The sequence below is a fragment of the Typopeltis vanoorti genome, chromosome 4, assembly GCF_054136105.1.
Source record: "Typopeltis vanoorti isolate ZY-2024b chromosome 4, IOZ_Tvanoo_1.0, whole genome shotgun sequence".
Classification (NCBI taxonomy): Eukaryota; Metazoa; Arthropoda; class Arachnida; order Uropygi; family Thelyphonidae; genus Typopeltis; species Typopeltis vanoorti.
The window spans coordinates 45,024,502-45,043,268 of record NC_143552.1 but is presented as its reverse complement, the minus strand read 5'-3'; the positions used below and the strand labels follow the sequence as shown (position 1 = coordinate 45,043,268).

At 37.0% G+C, this 18,767-nt stretch overlaps 1 protein-coding gene across 1 annotated transcript in view; it reads left to right on the top strand.

The window, feature by feature from the left end:
* The window catches only part of LOC150107271 (putative sodium/potassium/calcium exchanger CG1090), a 197,313-nt gene that overhangs the window by 52,747 nt on the left and 125,799 nt on the right, over nucleotides 1-18,767 (top strand). The window contains exon 4 of the mRNA XM_090391766.1: nucleotides 15,522-15,608. Coding sequence (XP_090247892.1) covers nucleotides 15,522-15,608 — 87 coding nt within the window. The remainder of the gene's footprint in view (nucleotides 1-15,521; nucleotides 15,609-18,767) is intronic.

The window sequence follows — 18,767 nt, the reverse complement described above, 5'->3', positions numbered from 1 at the left end:
CCTCCATAATTTTCAAATTTTATATTGTGCTCTTCATAATAAAAAGGTTGCTGACCGCTGCAAGATGTGCTTTACATTTATGGAAAATACTAAGGAAAGAGGTCTGGAGCTTGCTCCACCTTTACTACGAGTTACTCATAAAGCACAACTTATGCTTGAATCTGTCGAACTTTTAGTTTCTATATATTCAGCACAAAACTCTTGTAGTTTCTATATTCGGCTATGAAATAACGTTGGATTCAATATTCACTTAATTTGTACCATCATGTATTATATTTGCAGTGTTTTTTCTTTGTTTTCTTGCATTTTAGCATATGCTAGTAATGAATGTATCTCTTAGATATACTGCGATCTACACTGCAAAATTACTGCTGTGAGCTCCAAAGCAGTTTATAATAATTTCTCTGAGGGTGCACTAAAAATTCACTGCAGGCGCCATGTCGCCTGTGGGCACTGCGTTGTCGACCTCTGATCTAGATGATGTCTTTGAGACATTACAAGACATCCAAGTTTGCAACTTTATTCCTTCATGAAAAGAGCTTCCTTCAAACTCAATTCGCTTGGTGCAGCCTTTTGCCTTTTATCCTGCTGAGTGCTACCACATCACCCCTTTGCACGCGATTTGAAAATTTGAATGTGTACCTGCTCTATACTTGAAATCGTTAATTATACAAATTACCACTATCTGATTCATCTGATGCAGTTCTAATCTTCAGAAATAGTGTTTGTCCTTAGGCTTTGGACACTAGTGTGTATTATGTGATTACCATTTGCTTCTTTGATGTGTTGAGTCTGGTGCATCAGGAATTTCTTCTTCAATTCAGATCATAAATCAGACTACAGAATCATTCTCCATTGCTTTCAAGATGCAATTTGTAAGTCTGAAAAATGAGAATTTTACACTTGGATGCAATATATCAACATGGTCCTGAATGTCCTGAAGTTCTTGTACCCATGGTCCTTTCAACTTTTACCTCTTACTGCTGAAAAGTATTCTGTGGCAGAACTAATTTAAGACATCATCGATATACAATAAAGCAGCTATGATCCATTCCCAAAAAATAGACTATCATAAATTTATTGAATGATGGTAAAAATATATAATTACTGTGTGCATACAGCAGTTAATATTATTTAATACTAATTTTATTTAGTGTTATTTATATAACTGATGTTGTGAATACATCATTATCTATGAGGAGCTCTTTATATATATATAAATGATGGAGAAAAAATAAAAACTTAAGTATAAATGTATTTTGCTTTAAGAATAGTTGTTTGCAGTTTATAATTTAAACTGCAATAATTTATTCTTGTGTAGAGGCTTAAGTGCTGTGAGGACATTATGTTGGAGGTTTAATGAATTTTTTACAACACTCAAAAAGAATTAAATTAGAATTTAATACTTCCTATATTTCATCCTAGTCACTAGGACATCTACGGGGATTACAAAAACAATTAATGTAACATGCACACAAAAACTTACAATACTAAGCCCAACCACATGGGTGACACTAAAGTCCTATCTAGGTGGAGCGTCCTCTAAGGGCGGTAGTAGGTGGCCTGTAATGTAAGGTGGGACCTCTGGTGATGAGTGTTTCCCAAATCTTCGGAAGCTTAATGCAACCGTATTTGTTAAGATTTGGTTGGTTTCTGAGAGCTGCTGCTGCTTTTGTGTGCATGTTACATTAATTGTTTTTGTAATCCCCATAGATGTCCTAGTGACTAGGATGAAATATAGGAAGTATTAAATTCTAATTTAATTCTTTTTGAGTGTTGTAAAAAATCCATTAAACCTCCAGCAATAATTTATATTTTATAATTTATATTCAGAAACCTTTCATATATATATATATATGTGTGTGTGTGTGTGTGTGTGTGAAGGGTTTCCGAAAAGTAAGATGATGCATTTTTTTTCTTTTCGTAATGGTGAAAGGGAATGAGATAAAACACAATGGGCTTTTGCACATTATTAATGTGCAAAATAACTGCCATTGCAGTTATTTTGTCGCCTCACAGCTAATTCCAGTTTCAAGATGGTGGCTACTGTGCAAGTGTGGTCGAAAGCAAGTGTCCATGAAGTTATTTATTTTTTGCAAGCGAAATGGACTTTGCCAAATAATATTCATGAATTGTGGTTGCTGTGTATAGTGAAAAGGTGACGTCACAGAAGCAGGTGTGTTTTTGGTGCAATGAATTTAAAGTGGCCCGTGGTGACTTAGATCAGCTTTGAGCATGTAGGACTTATTCAAGCAAGACAGAAGACAACATTTTGAATATTATGGGCATCATTCTTGAAGCCTGGTGAGGGAAACTGCATGAAATTGCACGTGATGAACTTGAGTAAGTCTACTGTTTACAAAATTGTTCATGATATCCTTGGCTTTGAAAGGTGTGTTCATGCTGGGTGCTCTGGCAATTGACACATCTCCATGCATGTTGCACAAGGCAACATGAATGGGGATGAGTCTGGAGAATCTGTTGTGATACAGCGACAAAGGTCAGGATTTTCTTGCTCGCCTAGTTATAGCAGATGAAAGATAGGTTCATCACTTTACTCCAGAGAGCAAACTCGACTCCATGACCTGGAAACATTCACAATCTCCTGTGCACAAAAAATTCAAACCAGTTCTCACTGTCCGTAAAGTCATGGCCACAGTTCTGGGATCGCTAAGCCATGGATTTTGGTGAATTTTTTACTGAAGGGAGGAATAATCAGTGCACAGGAAAGCCAAACTGAAAGCTAACATTCAATGTAAACGACCAGGACTCCTGATAACAATGTTCAGATACCTCTCAGAGTTCAGTGTTTGTGGCACCACAAATAGAGATTCAAGACCAAACCAAAATAAATAGGACCATACCATCACACCACCTCCATATTTCATAGTTAGGGTTATGCAATCTGGTAAGAGACATTCACTGGACATCTGTTTTGTAGAGGGTATAGAGTGATTTGTCAATCCATAACACAGCTTTCCAAGCTTGCATGTCCATGATACATTCTCTTTGCACCACTGAAGGTGACGCTGCTTGTTGGTTCTGGTAATGTGGCGCTTCCATATTGCGGTCTTGCCATGGAAAGTTATGTTGTGAGCCTGGGTTCTGAATATTTTTGTGCAGATTTGTGTTCTAGTTGATGCCTGGAACTCTGCATTCAATATCGTCTGATGAACAATGGTTTTTACATATTATCCTTCTTAGCACCCTACAGTCATGTTTGGTTAGTGTTTTGGGTTGTCCACTTGTGGTAGCACTTGCAATTGACTGAATCCCTAAGCTTTCATCTCAGTATGGTGTCACCGATCACACCTCTTTCAGACTGCATCGTTTTCTTTCTTGCAGCCATTTCACCCAGACACAGTTGCACTGACTTGGGAGCATCATATTCCTACAATTTACACAGTCTACAAACATGACTCATTACTTGACATGATGCACCTTGCCCATGGGGGTGGGGTGACTTCTTTCCAAGCATTTATCATCAGAGAACATTAAATCATCTGCTTTTATTTAATGTTATTTAACTGATGATGTGAATACACCTTTGGAATTCATTGTGAATACATGGCTTATATCACATTTCTTATGTACAAAGATTATATCATGAACATTTCACTAATCTCAGCATAATGGAAAAATTTTATTTCTTGTTTTTTTTACAGACATTATAACAAGATTAGTGAAGATTTTATTGGTAATGAAAGTTGTAAGTTTAATCTTTACAGTGTATTTTTATTTCTTTTTTTACTTTTCCTCCCTCAAAACTGTTACTTTGCTGTTTTTTTTGATCTCTCAGAGCACCCATAGCTGTCACCATTTTAGTGTTAGAATAGGCTGGATGCAAAGAGTAGTTATGAAAAGACACCTGGTCTTCTTTTTCTTATTGGTCTGGCTTCTTTAACATACATTGAGTGATCTCTTTGATCAATCACTGTATGCTATCGAAGATTTGTCATGAGGTAGAGAAGAGAGAGAGAGAGACCACGGGACACGACTTTATTAAAAATGTTTTATTAGAGATCTTCCAAAGCAGATCAAACATTCACCTTGGAAATATTGAGAGCTATTTCCTAAGTTTCTCTTATCTTCCATTGGCACATGTTTAGAAGTTGGAGATGTAAGCAAGAGATTCATGTTTAGAAGTTGGAGATGTAAGCAAGAGATTCATGTTTAGATTGAAATTGGAGAAATTGATGTTGCTGTCATTTGATGACATTATTGTCTCACATTAGTTCCTTCCTGATTTTTGAAGGGGATGAAGTGAGAGCAGTGGGTCAGTAGTTTGATAGCAGATTTTTTTTCAATAGATTGTATGTTCAAGAAGTATAGTAGATGTCTGTAGAATAAAAAGGTGTAGAGATAACACAATACTGAGGTTAGTTTTGGAGTGCAGGTTTTTAGCACTACTGTTTTTGTCTGAATCTTACACACAAGTGGAAAGAGAGAAAGATTGCCCCTTTGAGAAGACTTTTCCAGAAAATTAAAAATAGATGGAATGAAAGAGGAGGAGAAGTTAGTATGGTGGGTTTGTATCTAGAGTGTGTTAAGCTTAGAGATAAGCAAAGGAAGGAGAGATGCCAGCTCAAGTGAACAGCATTCAGCACTCATTCAACATGCACTCATAGAAAAGGCAGAAATAGGTTGTCTTTGATTTAAGGTTACGCAGTGGTCAGCATTCATAGTGAAGAATTTATGGAGCCACAACACACGTGTTAGAATAATTACTTTACTTAACATTAAGCAAGTAACAATCAGCATTTCGACCTCTGTATTAAGGTCATCATCAGGAAAACATACATATGTACATGATACAAGTTACATGATGCTGTACTATACAAAAGTGAAATGAAAAAAAAGAAAAAAGAAACGGAACTACATTAAACAATTTCTAAACTCCTTTCATATTGAGATTTTCTTCTGCCTGGGATTGTTCAGGTTGCTATATGGGTTGAAGATGGGTCCTCCACATTCTAGGAATAATTAATCCATCATTTTTGTTCAGATTTGGATGATGTTTCAGCATTTCACAAGCTTCTTTGAATTTTCTTTCAAATCAGGTTTTGGTGCAGTATAGGGACTTAGTGCCTTTCCAATCAATTCTGTTGATTTTTTTTTTTTTTTTTTTTCATCAGAGGTCAGGCTAGGATAAATGATTAACAAACACATTTACATGCATTTCACTTTTGTATAGTGCAGCGTCATGTAGCTTGTATTTTGTACATATGTATGTTTTCCTGATGATGACCTCAATACAGAGCTCAAAACATCGATTGTTACTTGCTTGATGTTAAATAAAGTAATTATTCTAACATGTGTGTTGTATCTTAGTTCTTTACTATGAAGGTTGTCTTTGAGATAGCAGCTATAATGAGCTTGCCTGTGAAGAGGGATTTGGTTACAAAATTGCCCTCCTTTTGTCTCTCCATATGAGATATATCCTGAAGGGGATCTTCCAGTGATGGTGCTGATAGTTTTCATCTCTTTTTCTGATGACACCTTTTCATCTAGAGTGTATTTCCTTTCCTATTCAGCAGATCACCATCACTGTATCTAATGCCCTGCTACTACCTTGATTGTGCAATGGGGACATTCTGAAATGGGAAGAATTCTGGTAGTGAATATGCTATACTTTGGTCCTACTTCATCATGACAGACACTCCTGGCTTAGCCAAGATTACCCTTTGCTGAATTCACTTGTGAGAGTCAGTAGTGTTAGTAAGTCTTCTTCCTGGTGATCTTCAATAGCATCTCAATCAAAGGATTACTGTGATGCTGGATAGTGGGAAAGTAATTTTAATGCTGAAAAATTCTTTATGAATTCTTAGTTTCTTGACTTTCGTCAGGAACCATGATTCAATTACTATTATATTAAGAAACCACTGATCCAAAGAACAGAGGACAAACAGTTGAAAATTCCATCATTCCTGATTGTACATGCCACAGATAAATGTCCAATAGGAAAAATGTTACCATTCTCTCTCTCTTCACTCAGAGAGGTCTTGGAAGGAGGAGTGGTAGCTTCTCTTGAATCAATGAAGAACCCCTTAGGTATTTGATATCATCAAATAAAAAAAAACATTCACATATGAAATACTTGTTATTGCAGCACCACATGAAACTTATTATTCTTTCAGGGACATAATATTAAAATTATGAACTTTACTCTGAACTAACACATCAATGGCAGGAGGAAGGGGAGAATGTATAAAAACATCTATCAGGCTCAGCTTATTTAGCACAACCAAGCTAGAACCATCTATCAAGAGAAATTAACAAAATTGTCCTATCAAATTATATATATATATGCCAAACTCAGTGAGATTTATTTCAAAAATATGACTAGGTGTAAACTAACCACCACAAATCCGCTGTTTGTGCATGATATGGTAACATCATGAAAATGAAGATGGATCTGTAAAGAAACTGCCATGTTCCAGCTGTAGAGGAGGTAACCCAGAATTCTCTTGAGCAAGTTACTTCAACTGTCCTGTCAAATTATACATGCCAAACTGACACATGTTTGAGATGGCAAAAATATGACCAATATGATTGTGCTTGATGTGATAAGAATGCCCATGAATTAGGTTGTGAAGAAGGAATGATGTAGAGTTTGTTGACCTATAGTCTGTGTTTTCATAGATGTAAAGATTTGTTCAAATCAGATGGACTGTACTTAAATGGATTTGGAGTTAGGTGTCTAGAGAGAGTTTTGTTCACTGAGAGTGTGGAAGTGCAAAGTCAGGAAAATTTAAAAAAAAAAAAAATAGGGTGGATGTAGAGGAGTGTGTGAAGGCACCCCTGAGGCAAATGAGTGCGAGAATGACCAACAAATGCAGAATCTAGTCTCTCATATAAAAATATTGAATAGGGTAGTCAGTTCATCAAGTAAAAGTGGTTGGGGCCTAAAGGGATGCTGCAGTTTCTATATACTAATGCCAGAAGTACCAGGAACAAGAGGGAAGAGTTTCTGGCATTGGTTAGTGAAACCTCGCAAAGCATTAGTGAGACTTGGCTAACAGCAGATGGTGTAGTTACAGGGATTAAATGTGATGAATTTAGTAGTTTCAGGGAGGATAGAGTAGACAGGAAGGAGTGGGATAATGCTGATGATAGCAAATGAATTATAGCAAATGTCGATCTGGTGTGAGATTAAAGCCAATAGGGCAAAATATAAAATTGGTTGCTGCTATAAGCTAGGGGGTGCCAGAGATGATGTGAAAAACATGTATCAGCATTAGTACAATGAGTGCAAGTCAAGTAATTATTTTGGGGTTGGGAGGGGGGGGTTTCTTCTTCAGTAACATAGATTAGAAGGAAGAAAGATCACGTGGTAGGAAGGAAATGGAATTTATACCTACTGAGAGTCAACTACTTGAAGCAGAAAATGATGGAGGTGGACTCGGGATACAAGAATGTTGGATCTGGTTATAGGATCAGAAGACCTGTCCATAACATTGCCTCTGATTGGGGGGAAAGTGATCATGTGGTCTTCACTTATAAAGTAGCAAAACGTGGAAATTCCAGTTTAGAAGGAGTATAAAAGAACTAAAAGGCAGGTGATTACAATACGCTTAGAAACAGCTCGAAGCATTACCATGGAGTAAAGCTCTTCAAGGGAAGGATGGTCCCAGTGCATGGGAGATAGTCAAAGTGTATCTGGAGAAACCAATATCATGCTTTCTCCAGATCCACTCAGGAGAGTAAATTGGATAGGAGTTAGATGGATGAGTAGCATCATTATACATGAGCTGCAAAGAAAGAAAATGTTGTGCAGGGTATATAAGGAGAAAAGTCACCAGCTAACTCATGAATAGTACAAGAATCAGGCAAGGAAGGTGACCAGCATGTTAAGGAAGGCAAAACCAGATTATGAGAAGAGACTATCCAAACAGGTGAAAGGAAATCCCAAAGATTTTTTTTTTTAATGTGGCAGATATGAGGAAGAATGACTGTGGAAAAATAATTTAATGAGTGCAGACAGTAGAGAGGTAGTGGTGGCAGATGAAATTGTTAAGGCTACTGAGTGATCATTTTGCATAGGGTATATCATCCAAGTGAAGATATTGTTATGACAGAAGTGACAGTGACTTATATGAGAGCAGAAGTTGAAGAATTGGAGGTACTTAGTATATTGCAGAATCTGAATGCAAATACAGTTGTGGGAATGGATGGGATTTTGGCTCACATTTTATGAGAATATGCAGAGGATCTGGTAATGCCTTTGACTAGGCTATTTAATTTAAGTCTCAGCTCTGGCAGAGCCCTAAGAGAATGGAAGGATTGCAAAATAATTCCTTTGCATAAAGAAGGATCTAAGTCTGTGGTAGCAAATTATATACCAATTAATATCTCAGCAGTGTTGGTAAAAGGACTGGAAAAGGTGATGAAAAAGATAATTAAGAAAATGGTGAATAAGAATATGATACTCTGAGGGGCAGCATGGCTTTATAAAGGATTGGTCATGCCATAGTAATCTACTTACTTTTTATAATAAGGTGACACTTGAGTTGGATAAAGGGAATGGCTACATGATTATACTGCTGGATTTTGCAAAGCTATTTGGCAGGATAACACATGGAACTCTATTACTCAGACTGTAACAAATGGGAATGGAAATGAAACCAGTGATATGAATAAAAGAGTGGCTGATGGACAGATACCAAAAAGGAGTATATGGAGTAGCAGAATACAGGAGAAGGCAGGTGACTAGTAGTGTGCCACAGGGAGTCCCAGCACCCCCCTGCCTGATATAGGAATGTATGATATAGGAAATAATTTGAAAGGGGATATTTAGTTTGCTGATGATGCAAAGTTGGGTAGAGTAATAGTTAATCAAGGTGATGCAGAGAGCTTGCAGGATGATTTAAATAGGCTGGCAGTATATGGGCAAAATATGGATGTCAATTTAATGTGGAAAAGATTACAAGTTACAAGCTGTATACTATGTTGAGGGAACTGTACTCCAGGAAATCGATGAAGCCAGGGATTTGACGGTAGTAGTAGATAGAGAATTGAAATTTAGAGGGCATATTGCTAAAGTTGCCAGGGTAGCTCACAGGCTTACTTTTTTGTTGTTGAACACACTAATAAGCAGAGATAAGGGAGTTATCATTCCTATTTATAAAGCCTTGGTACAACCACATTTGGATTACTGTGCTCAGGTCTAGTCACCTGGGTTTCTTGGGGATGAGGAAGTGGTGGAGAGGATCCAGAGGCAAGTGACTAAGATGGTGAGTGGTCTGTGGAATGCTCTCTATGAGGATAGATTGAGGGTTTCTGGATGGCAAATGTTAGTTAATGGACAAAAAAAAAAGGGAGGAGGGTATGAAAGAAACAATTAAGTTATAGGATTTTATAAGATTGATGCAGGAGAAATATTTCTGCACTTAGCTAGTGGGGGCAGAACAAGAGGTCATCCCTGGAAGTTAGTTATGAGTGCAGTTAGCAAGAGTGTGAGGACTAGATTTTTTGCTTGGAGAGTGGTAAATGAATGGAATGGGTTGCCTGAGTCAGTTGTGTTTAGCCTGTTAATGGTTTCAAAGAGAGGTATGATAGATATTATGTTGATAATTTGGATATCCTATGATGGGATTCCATGGAGGTGCCTATGCAATAATCATGATAATAAAATGAAGACTGTCCTATAAAGAAACTAGCATGTTCCTGCTGTAGAGAATGTAACCCAGAATGCTCTTGAGCAAGCTATTGGTGATATATGAAGTTTTATCTTGTCATTCACAGTGAATGATAAGAATTTTATCTCGTATATTCACAGTGAATATACTGACTTCATTGAAATTTTCTAAATTATTTTATTCCTTACTAAATTAAAGAGCCAAAAGTCTTCAGTTCAGCGATGCAAAATTATATAAACAAAGTGGATATTAGATTCAGCGTTATTTCAAAGCCGAATGTAGAAACTGAAAATTTCATAAAGTAAGTTGACCAGAAAGCTTATGGGAATACACTCCCCGGCATTCACAAGTTGCCTTAGCTCAGACTAAGGCAACTTTTGAATAGACATAGGTACTGCCCAAGCATCTATATATTCACCTTTATTAGTCCATTTTGATAAGGTTTCAGTTTCACTGGCTTGACAGCTGTTTTGAACTAGTTGGTTCTCTTCAGAGACCAGGCAGAAACCTTAAGAAAGCAAAAACTCTCGTTTAGTACTAAGGAACTTGAAATGTCAGAGAAATGTATTTTTTGTAAGTGAACTCTCGGTTGGTACATAAAAGTAATTACTAAAATAAAGTGCCAAAAGGCTTCAGTTCGACGATGCAAAATTAGTTCGCTTATGAAAAAGACATTTCTCTGACATTTCAAGTTCCCTTAGTATTGAACAAGAGTTTTTGCTCTCTTAAGGTTTCTTCCTTAAGAGAACAAAGAGAAAACCAACCAGTTCTCTCTTAAGAGAGTTCCTGAAGAGAGAGAACCAACCAGTTTGAAACAGCTCAGGCCAGTGAAACCTTATCAGAATGGACTAATAAAAAGGCAAATATATAGATGCTTGGGTGCCACCTATGTCTTTTAAGTAGTCTGTACTAAGGCAACTCATGGCTGGGGAGTTTATTTCCGTAAGCTCTCTGGTCAGCTTATTTTACAAAACTTTCATAGTTTATACATTCGGCATTTGAAATAATGCTGGATCTAATATCCACTTTGCTTATAGAATTTTATTCCTTGCATGGCATAAGAATTTTAGCTTCCTGTAGATGTTCTAAGCCAACGCATACCGAATTGCCTTGGGTGATAGCCTTGTTTGATTCCATTTTGGATTCCACTGGATGTGATAGAAATGGAAACAATGGGCAGGAATGTGCAATATACAGCCTTTCCCTGTCAAATCAATCTTGCCTTTCCACGGTGTGGCCTGTTTCCATAAATGGGACTCTAGTGGGAAGAAATGCCTCTAAAAAGAAAGATATCCATTACAATAGGTGGCAGCTGTCCTTCATTGCTTGGTGAAATACTTACTTCCTGGCTTAGTGACACATGCCATATTTGGTCTCCAGAGCAGGGATTCTGGTTTCTGCCTCCTCTTCCCTTCTCCATGCAATGTGATTGATACCCTTCAAGCACATGACAAACATACTTAGAGACCCATGACCACCTCCATTTTGAGAGGTCATCAGTTAAAACAATGGTGGTGCAGGCTAGCCACCAGTTAGTGCATAGGCCTGAACCTTTCAGTAATGAGATCAGGAGACTTCCTAATGAACTGGAGCATAATCCCATTGCCACATACACTGCAAAGTTGTGTCTTTGGAGAAGGAGTCCAAATAGTAGTATGGGGGGGGGGGGCACTGTATGTCATGGCACAAACAATGGTTTCTCTTTGTATGGATGTTGTGTCCAAGAGTCTCTATCTTATTTTACTGTACATCCTTACTATATCCTTCCATCTAATCATGATTAAACTTATGAAAACTCATACGAATAATGACAGTGACACTGCAACAAAAGTGAATCTCCCTCATAAACTAATCCCATCAAAAGAGTTACATTACAACCAGTCACAATATACAAACCAAGCCAGAATCTCTTCATGGATATGAAAGTAAAAAGTCACTTTCTCATCCATTTTACTAACATCCCTGACATTCACCATCACTTGCAGTCATCCAGACCAGACATCTTATTCCTAACATAAACCCAGATTGCAACTACATCTACTATTGTTCACCCCCCCCCAATTCCCAAACTACACACTTCATGATTCTTTTTGCCACAAGGGTGGTACTGTGCTTTTGTGAAATATGACATAGCCTGCCAAAGAATGGCTAATTTAGAATTCCCTGCTTTTGACCTTCTCTGGCTCAAAGTTTTCTTCTCTCATTTAGTAACGTTTGTTTTTATATATATCAGTCTCCAAACACTGACAATCACTCAGACTTCTTCACATGCCTTTCCATGAAACTTGACTATCTGCTATCCAAATAGTGAGGTCAACTTCCTGGACATCTCCACAATTCCAGCTAATTTCTCCAGCTTTTACAACACCACCAACCAAGCTGGACAAGAAGCAGGTCTGCTATAAGTAATGACCTAACACAAGTACATCTAACTACTTAAATTCCTGATAACTCCTCTTCACTCTCCAAATACTCTGGATCTGGTGATCACACCATAGAGATCACCTCTCCTTCCAGTAAATCAAACGACAATCTTGTACAAGTCTCCTGTCTCTCTCACAAAATGCCTCTCCTCCGATGACTCCTGACCTCACATCCTCTGGTGCTACAAAGAAGCCATTCAGGATTACCTCTGGAATTTCTACTCTTCTTTTCCTTGGTCTGATTATTGCTTCCACTCATCTGACCTTAGCTGTTGCTGTAAACGAGTTACATAAATTATTCTCACTTATTCAACCCATAATCCTCATCTGCTTTCCAAGTCCTAGTTCAACTGAAAGTGTATCAAAGCAGTCAAAGAAAAAAAATTCAGCTTACTGCAGGTGGCCTGCATCAAGAACTCCAGTTTCATATTCTGCCCATATCAATGCATACAACATATGCAAATCAGTCATCAGCAGATCTAAGTTAGACTTTATAAAGGCCAACATCAGAAAACTTGCCTGTTATCCAAATGGAAGCTGTGTCTTCTGGCCCCTTGCTAAGGTCTTTCGACACAACTTCTGCTCCCTGGCACTTCTGCTTCTCTCTCTCTCATCTTGATTACTTCACCCAAAGATAAAGCTGACCTCCTGGAATCACTCTTTTCCTCAAACTTCTGCATAGATGACCAACGGAAATCACCTCCAACCATACCAGAATCCAAGCACCGTATGCCTCCCATACATGCTTGGATTAAAAACGGTGGATTAATGTAGTTGCAATCTGGGTTTATGTTAGCATTTTTCAGCAGAAAGACATCAGAAAACTACTAAATAACTTGGATGCTAAAAAGTCTTCTGTCCTAACGGCATCTCTGTAGTTATTCTCAAACATTGTCCTCTAGACACCTAACACCGATCCTACAATGTATTATATTGTAGAGACAATATAATACATTGTCTCTACAGTCTATTATACATAGCTGGTACTTATCCCAATTCATGGAGGCAATCTCGTATCCATCCTATTCCAAAAAAGGGTGATAGAGAAACTTATGTTGTTGCCTTTGACAAAGCTTTTGACCATGTGTGGCACTGAGGCCTGCTAAACAAATTGCCATCCTTTGGTCTCCTTTCCACCCTCTGATATTGTTTAGCCAGCTAATTCTCTGGTCATTCACCACCAATGCCAGAGTGCCTCAGAGCTCTGTCCTATCAATTGCTCTGTTTCTCCTGTAAATAAGTAACCTATTCACAATTACCATTAATCCTGTTCACAGCTTTACAGATGATAGTACTCCACTCATCCTACTCATTTGTCAAATCTGGAATATTCTGACATTCCAGGCTACAAGATCATCTACAACTAGTACTTTAAACATTGATCTACATACTATCCTTCGATGGGGTTGAGAACAATCTTGTCATGCTCAGTGCCACCAAAACAAGGTCTTGCCTTTTCTCTCACAAAAGAGATCTCATCTCACCTATCCATACTTTCAGAGATACACAAATTAGCAGACAAGATCATAAAGGAATGCTGTTCTAAAAACAGCATTCCTTTATATAAATCAGACTGGGAGAAGTTATGAAAGTTGATAAAGTGAACACATAGCAGTTTCATCCACAAACACAAAAAATCAGGGTCCTACTGCTTGTATTTTTGCAGAAAACCATAAAATGGATTGGTCATTGGTTTTGATAACTTATCTTGAAATATAACTTATTGTCTCATCTCTACAAGGCATCTTAGCAAAGTCCTTCACTCATGTGGTAGTCTGAAGAGAACCACGGCCTCATTTTGCAACATATAGAAGTGGTCTTGCAGTACATCTTTATTATATTTTACAATGTCAGCAGTTACCTATGAGCCATATGAAACAGTGAACCAAAAAAAAATGTGTAAAATTCTGCTATGAATTTTACACATCTCTTCTGGATCAGGGTTGGTAAACCTATTGTATGCATGCCTAAGGTGACATACATACATACACGATTTTCTTGAAATGCCACATACACTGTTATTCCAAATATTTTTGCCTAATGATGTTATTAGCACAGGCTAGCAAGAACAGTGCATGGCCTATCAAGAAATCTACTTCTCATATGCATGGTGCTAGACAGTTCTGAATTTTGAAGTTGTAGGTCTATATGTATTGCTCTCAAAACAGCCAAATGTAACTCTTATATAAAAATATGTGACATTGTTAGTACAACAGATAATAAAATGCGTATATACTTTAACTTTTCTGTGACCAAAACATTTACTTTGTTTAAATTAAGGGGATATTAAATCCCACATTGTTTTAAAACCGAATAAGAAACTCAAAGATTGAAATCAGAGAGTTTCATGCCGAATAAATATAGTAAACTATAAAAGTATCGGCAATTACTAGCGGGAAGCATTGTGATACTTTGTGATAGTAACAATGTTCCTTGTATCACAGTTTTTGTTTTTTTATAACCTATTCTCTACATATTGTTATTTTTCATTTTATCTATTTCTTTTAAAGCATTATTGATATGTTGTTATTAATTTTTTAAACTTACTTTAGGAGAATACTTGCATCATTTATTTTATTTTGCTCTTAGAAAATTGGAATAAATGTACATATTCTCTAAAAAGCAGTAAAAAAAAAAAAGTAACTAAATCTATAAAATGGAACCTCCAAGTATTTTATTCTCTCTTCCTAATAATTTTGCTATTTATAACTTATAAGCTGACAGTACTATATAATGTAAAGTAATGGTATTAGTCTTTAATACTTTGATGTTCAGAATTTCCACAAGCATACAAAAATTTTTTTTCATAAACCTGTCAGCAATTTTAGTACATTCTCTCAAAAAGGTTCACCATTGCAGTTCTACGTATTTACATGTTCATTCTGATGATGTGCCTGGATAATTGATAGCCAGACATGTTTAGTATTTCTGTTTATAATAAAATAATCCTAATAAGAGTATTCCTGACATATGAAATTTAATTATTTTGATGTATACTGTAATTGCTATGCATATAAATTCAAATTAGTCTGTGTGGTTATGCGAATGGCTATGTGCTTCGCAACCATATGCCTGGGAAAGGAGTGTCCTTCGATTCCTGTCGCTGATGTGAGAAGCTTAGGATCTTTCTCAGATATAGCCAAGTTAGCCAGTCTTGGGTATGGACTGCAGGATTTTTCCTCCTGCAAGCAAGCAAACCGGCCTTGCCTTGAGAACATAATGCTTCTACAGACATAGGATAAAAATGCACTGGGAGGCATAGGGGCCAACCACCTTATCCTTGTATAACAGTTGTGGTTATAAGGAATAGAAACAAAACCCTTGACACTGTAAAGGTAAAAGAGGGAAAGATTAAGAAAGAAAGAAAAATAAATGCACATTAACTTTATGCATATGGAATAAAGTTGGGTTTTAAAATTCAACTAACAATGTTCATCTGAATCCTTTTAATTTCTTGCAGGATGATATTGGAATTGGTGCTGTGGTGGGATCAGCAGTTTATAACATTGCTTTTGTCATTGGCATCTGTGGATTATGTGCTGGCAGAGTATGTATTTCATTATCTTATATCATTCAGAGGTTTTCAAAGATTTTTTTTTTTTTTTTATATATATATATAATTTTTTTCCCAAGAGACAGTTGTATTTAAATAACACTTTTCTCACTTTTACATCAGTTGGGGGTGCAGGAATCAATAAAGACTTGTATATCTTAGTTCAGTGTGACTTTCTGGAATTAAATGTGGTTAGAAAAATTACAGTATACATGCTGGAGTAAGTTTATTCACTTGATTATAAATTAAATTAAAGTTACCAAGAAATAATAATCTTTCCTTCATGGTTACATGGTGATCAGCATTCATTATTAAAAATTATGGAAACAACTACTATATCATAGTAAAACTTCAGTTTAATATAAACCAAAATAAGCACCCAATATTTTGACCTTCATATCAAGGTCATCATCTGGAGTATAAATATATATACAAAGAAACAAGCCACATTACAATCTACATGTATCATGTAGATGCTAAAGTTACAGTAATTTGGTCAACCATTACAACTACTGGCTACAGTTTGGCTTAGATACGTTGATGATGTTTTCATTATCTGGCCACACGGCAGCCAAAATTTAAACACTTTCCTCAGCCACCTGAACAAACAACATGAACGCATACAATTTACTATTGAAATTGAAAATCAAAACTCACTTCCTTTCCGGATACACTGGTCACATGTCTATCATTCACTGTCTGCTGCATGCCTACATATACTGGCCAATATATACATGCTAACTCTTATCACCACCCTTCGCAAAAAACATGGAGTCATTAACACCCTCAAAAACAGACCTATAACTATTTGCTCTAATCAACAAGCTCTTAAACAAGAATTACAAATTATTAGCAATACAGTTATAAATAATGGCTATAGCAAAAATATCATCAATAAATTTCATAAAACTTAATCAAAAAATGCAAGTAATATAGATTGCAGTAAAACCAAAGCTGTTCCCATACATTAAAGGGTTATCAGATAAAATAAATGGAATTCTACACCATTATAATCTTAATGCTACTTTTAAACAACCTATAAAATTAAAAAACATATTCAGCTCCCCTAAAAATCCCCCCCCATTGGCCCACCCAAGCGTATACCATATCCATTGCACCTGTAACTTACCTTATATTGGTGAAGCTGGATATACAATTCCTATCCATAAAAAAGAACACAAACAACACATTCAATTTAACCGTTTTGGTGAAGCAGACCTCTCAGATCATGCTCTTAACACCCTGTACCAAATTGATTGGTACAAAAACAAACATCATACAAAAACTTGGTGTGAACACAATTTAAAGTAACCTGTGAAAATTTGATCAACCATTCTAATCTTAACAATAATGGTGGCATAATTTCAATGGCACGCATTCACTCCTCTTAAGTTCAAGTTTTCCAGCAAATCCTTACTTTAGGATTGAAACAATAATTTCAGCTCTTATTGACCACTATCTATACTGTTTTGTTCTAATTTATGTGGGTATTTATGTAAGAGCATGTTGCTCTCTAGCTTATTATATATCTTAATGATTTGTAATCAAATAGATAATAATAATAATGACTATCTTTGAATGTAGTAAGTTTATTTTTTTTTTCACCAGAGGTCAGACCAGTAGTTGTAATGGTTGACCAAATTACTGTAACTTTTCACACCATGTAGATTGTAATGTAGCTTGTTTCTTTGTATATATGTGTATAATAATAATTATTATTATTATTATTACGGGCGACTCCAGGGAGTCCTTAGACTAATCGAGGGATGCCCTATCCACACAACTATACGACATTCTCACAGTATCTATCATACCTTGCCTTGAACTCGCTCACTGTCATAGCACCCACAACAGACTCTGGCAGCTTATTCCACTCATTTACCACTCTAAAAGTAAAGAACCCAACTCTAACATCCTTGCTAACCACACCCTTGCCCAGCTTCCATAGATGTCCCCTAGTTCTCCCACCACCAGTCCTGATCTCAAAAATATCCTCTGAATTAATCCTATAGAAACCCTTTAGCAATTTGAATGTCTCAATCATCCCCCCCCCCCTTTTCTGCCTATCAACCAATTTCTGCAACCCACAAATCTTCAACCTGTTCTCATAAGGTTCATTCCATAGACCTGCTATCATCTTGGTCATTCGCCTCTGGATCCTCTCCACCTCCTCCCCATAAAGAAGAAACCTGGGTGACCAAATTTGGGCACAGTAGTCGAGATGAGGTCTTATCAAGGCTCGGCACAGAGGAACAATAACTTGCTTGTCTCTGCTCGTCAAAGTATTTTTCAACAACCAAGTGAGTTGATGAGCTGATTTAGCCACTTTGGAAATGTGCCCCCTAAACTTCATCTCCCTATCCACCAACACTCCAAAGTCCCTGGCCTCATCAATCTCCTGGAGTACAGTTCCACCAATGTGGTATACTGCTGCTAATCTTTTCACCCCAAAATGCATAACCTCAACATTTTGTCACATTAAATTGACATCCATTCTCCCTAGCCCAGAACTCCAATCTATCCAAATCATCCTGCAAGATTTTGACATCTTCTGCATTCACTATTGCCCTACCCAACTTTGCATCATCAGCAAACAAATTAACTGTTCCTCTTAGATTCTTCCCTATATCGTTAATGAACAAATTAAACAGCAGTGGTCCAAGAACAGAACCCTGCGGCACACCACTAGTCACAGGCCGTCTTTTGGACTCTACGCCTGAATAAACTCTGATATCTCTCCATCAACCATCCACCTATCCATCTCACCAACCCTATATCCATTCCCATATGTTGCAGTTTACGGATTAGAATTCCATGTGGTATTCTGTCAAATGCCTTAGCCAGGTCCAGCAGTATCACTGTAAACCCATTACCCTTATCCAGTTCAGCCGTCACTGTGTTATAAAACTTGAGCAAGTTACTGAGGCATGATCTACCCTTCACAAGGCCATGCTGTCCTCCGTACAGTATCTCATTTTCATCAATCCATTCCTGTATTTTTCCCTTGACTACTTTCTCCAAGACCTTGACAACGACTTTTGATATGCTGATCGGTCGGTAATTTGCAACAGTAGTCTTGGATCCTCCTTTATGCAGTGGAACTATTTTCCCCTCTTTCCACACCTTCGGGACTAAACCAGACCCGAGACTTGG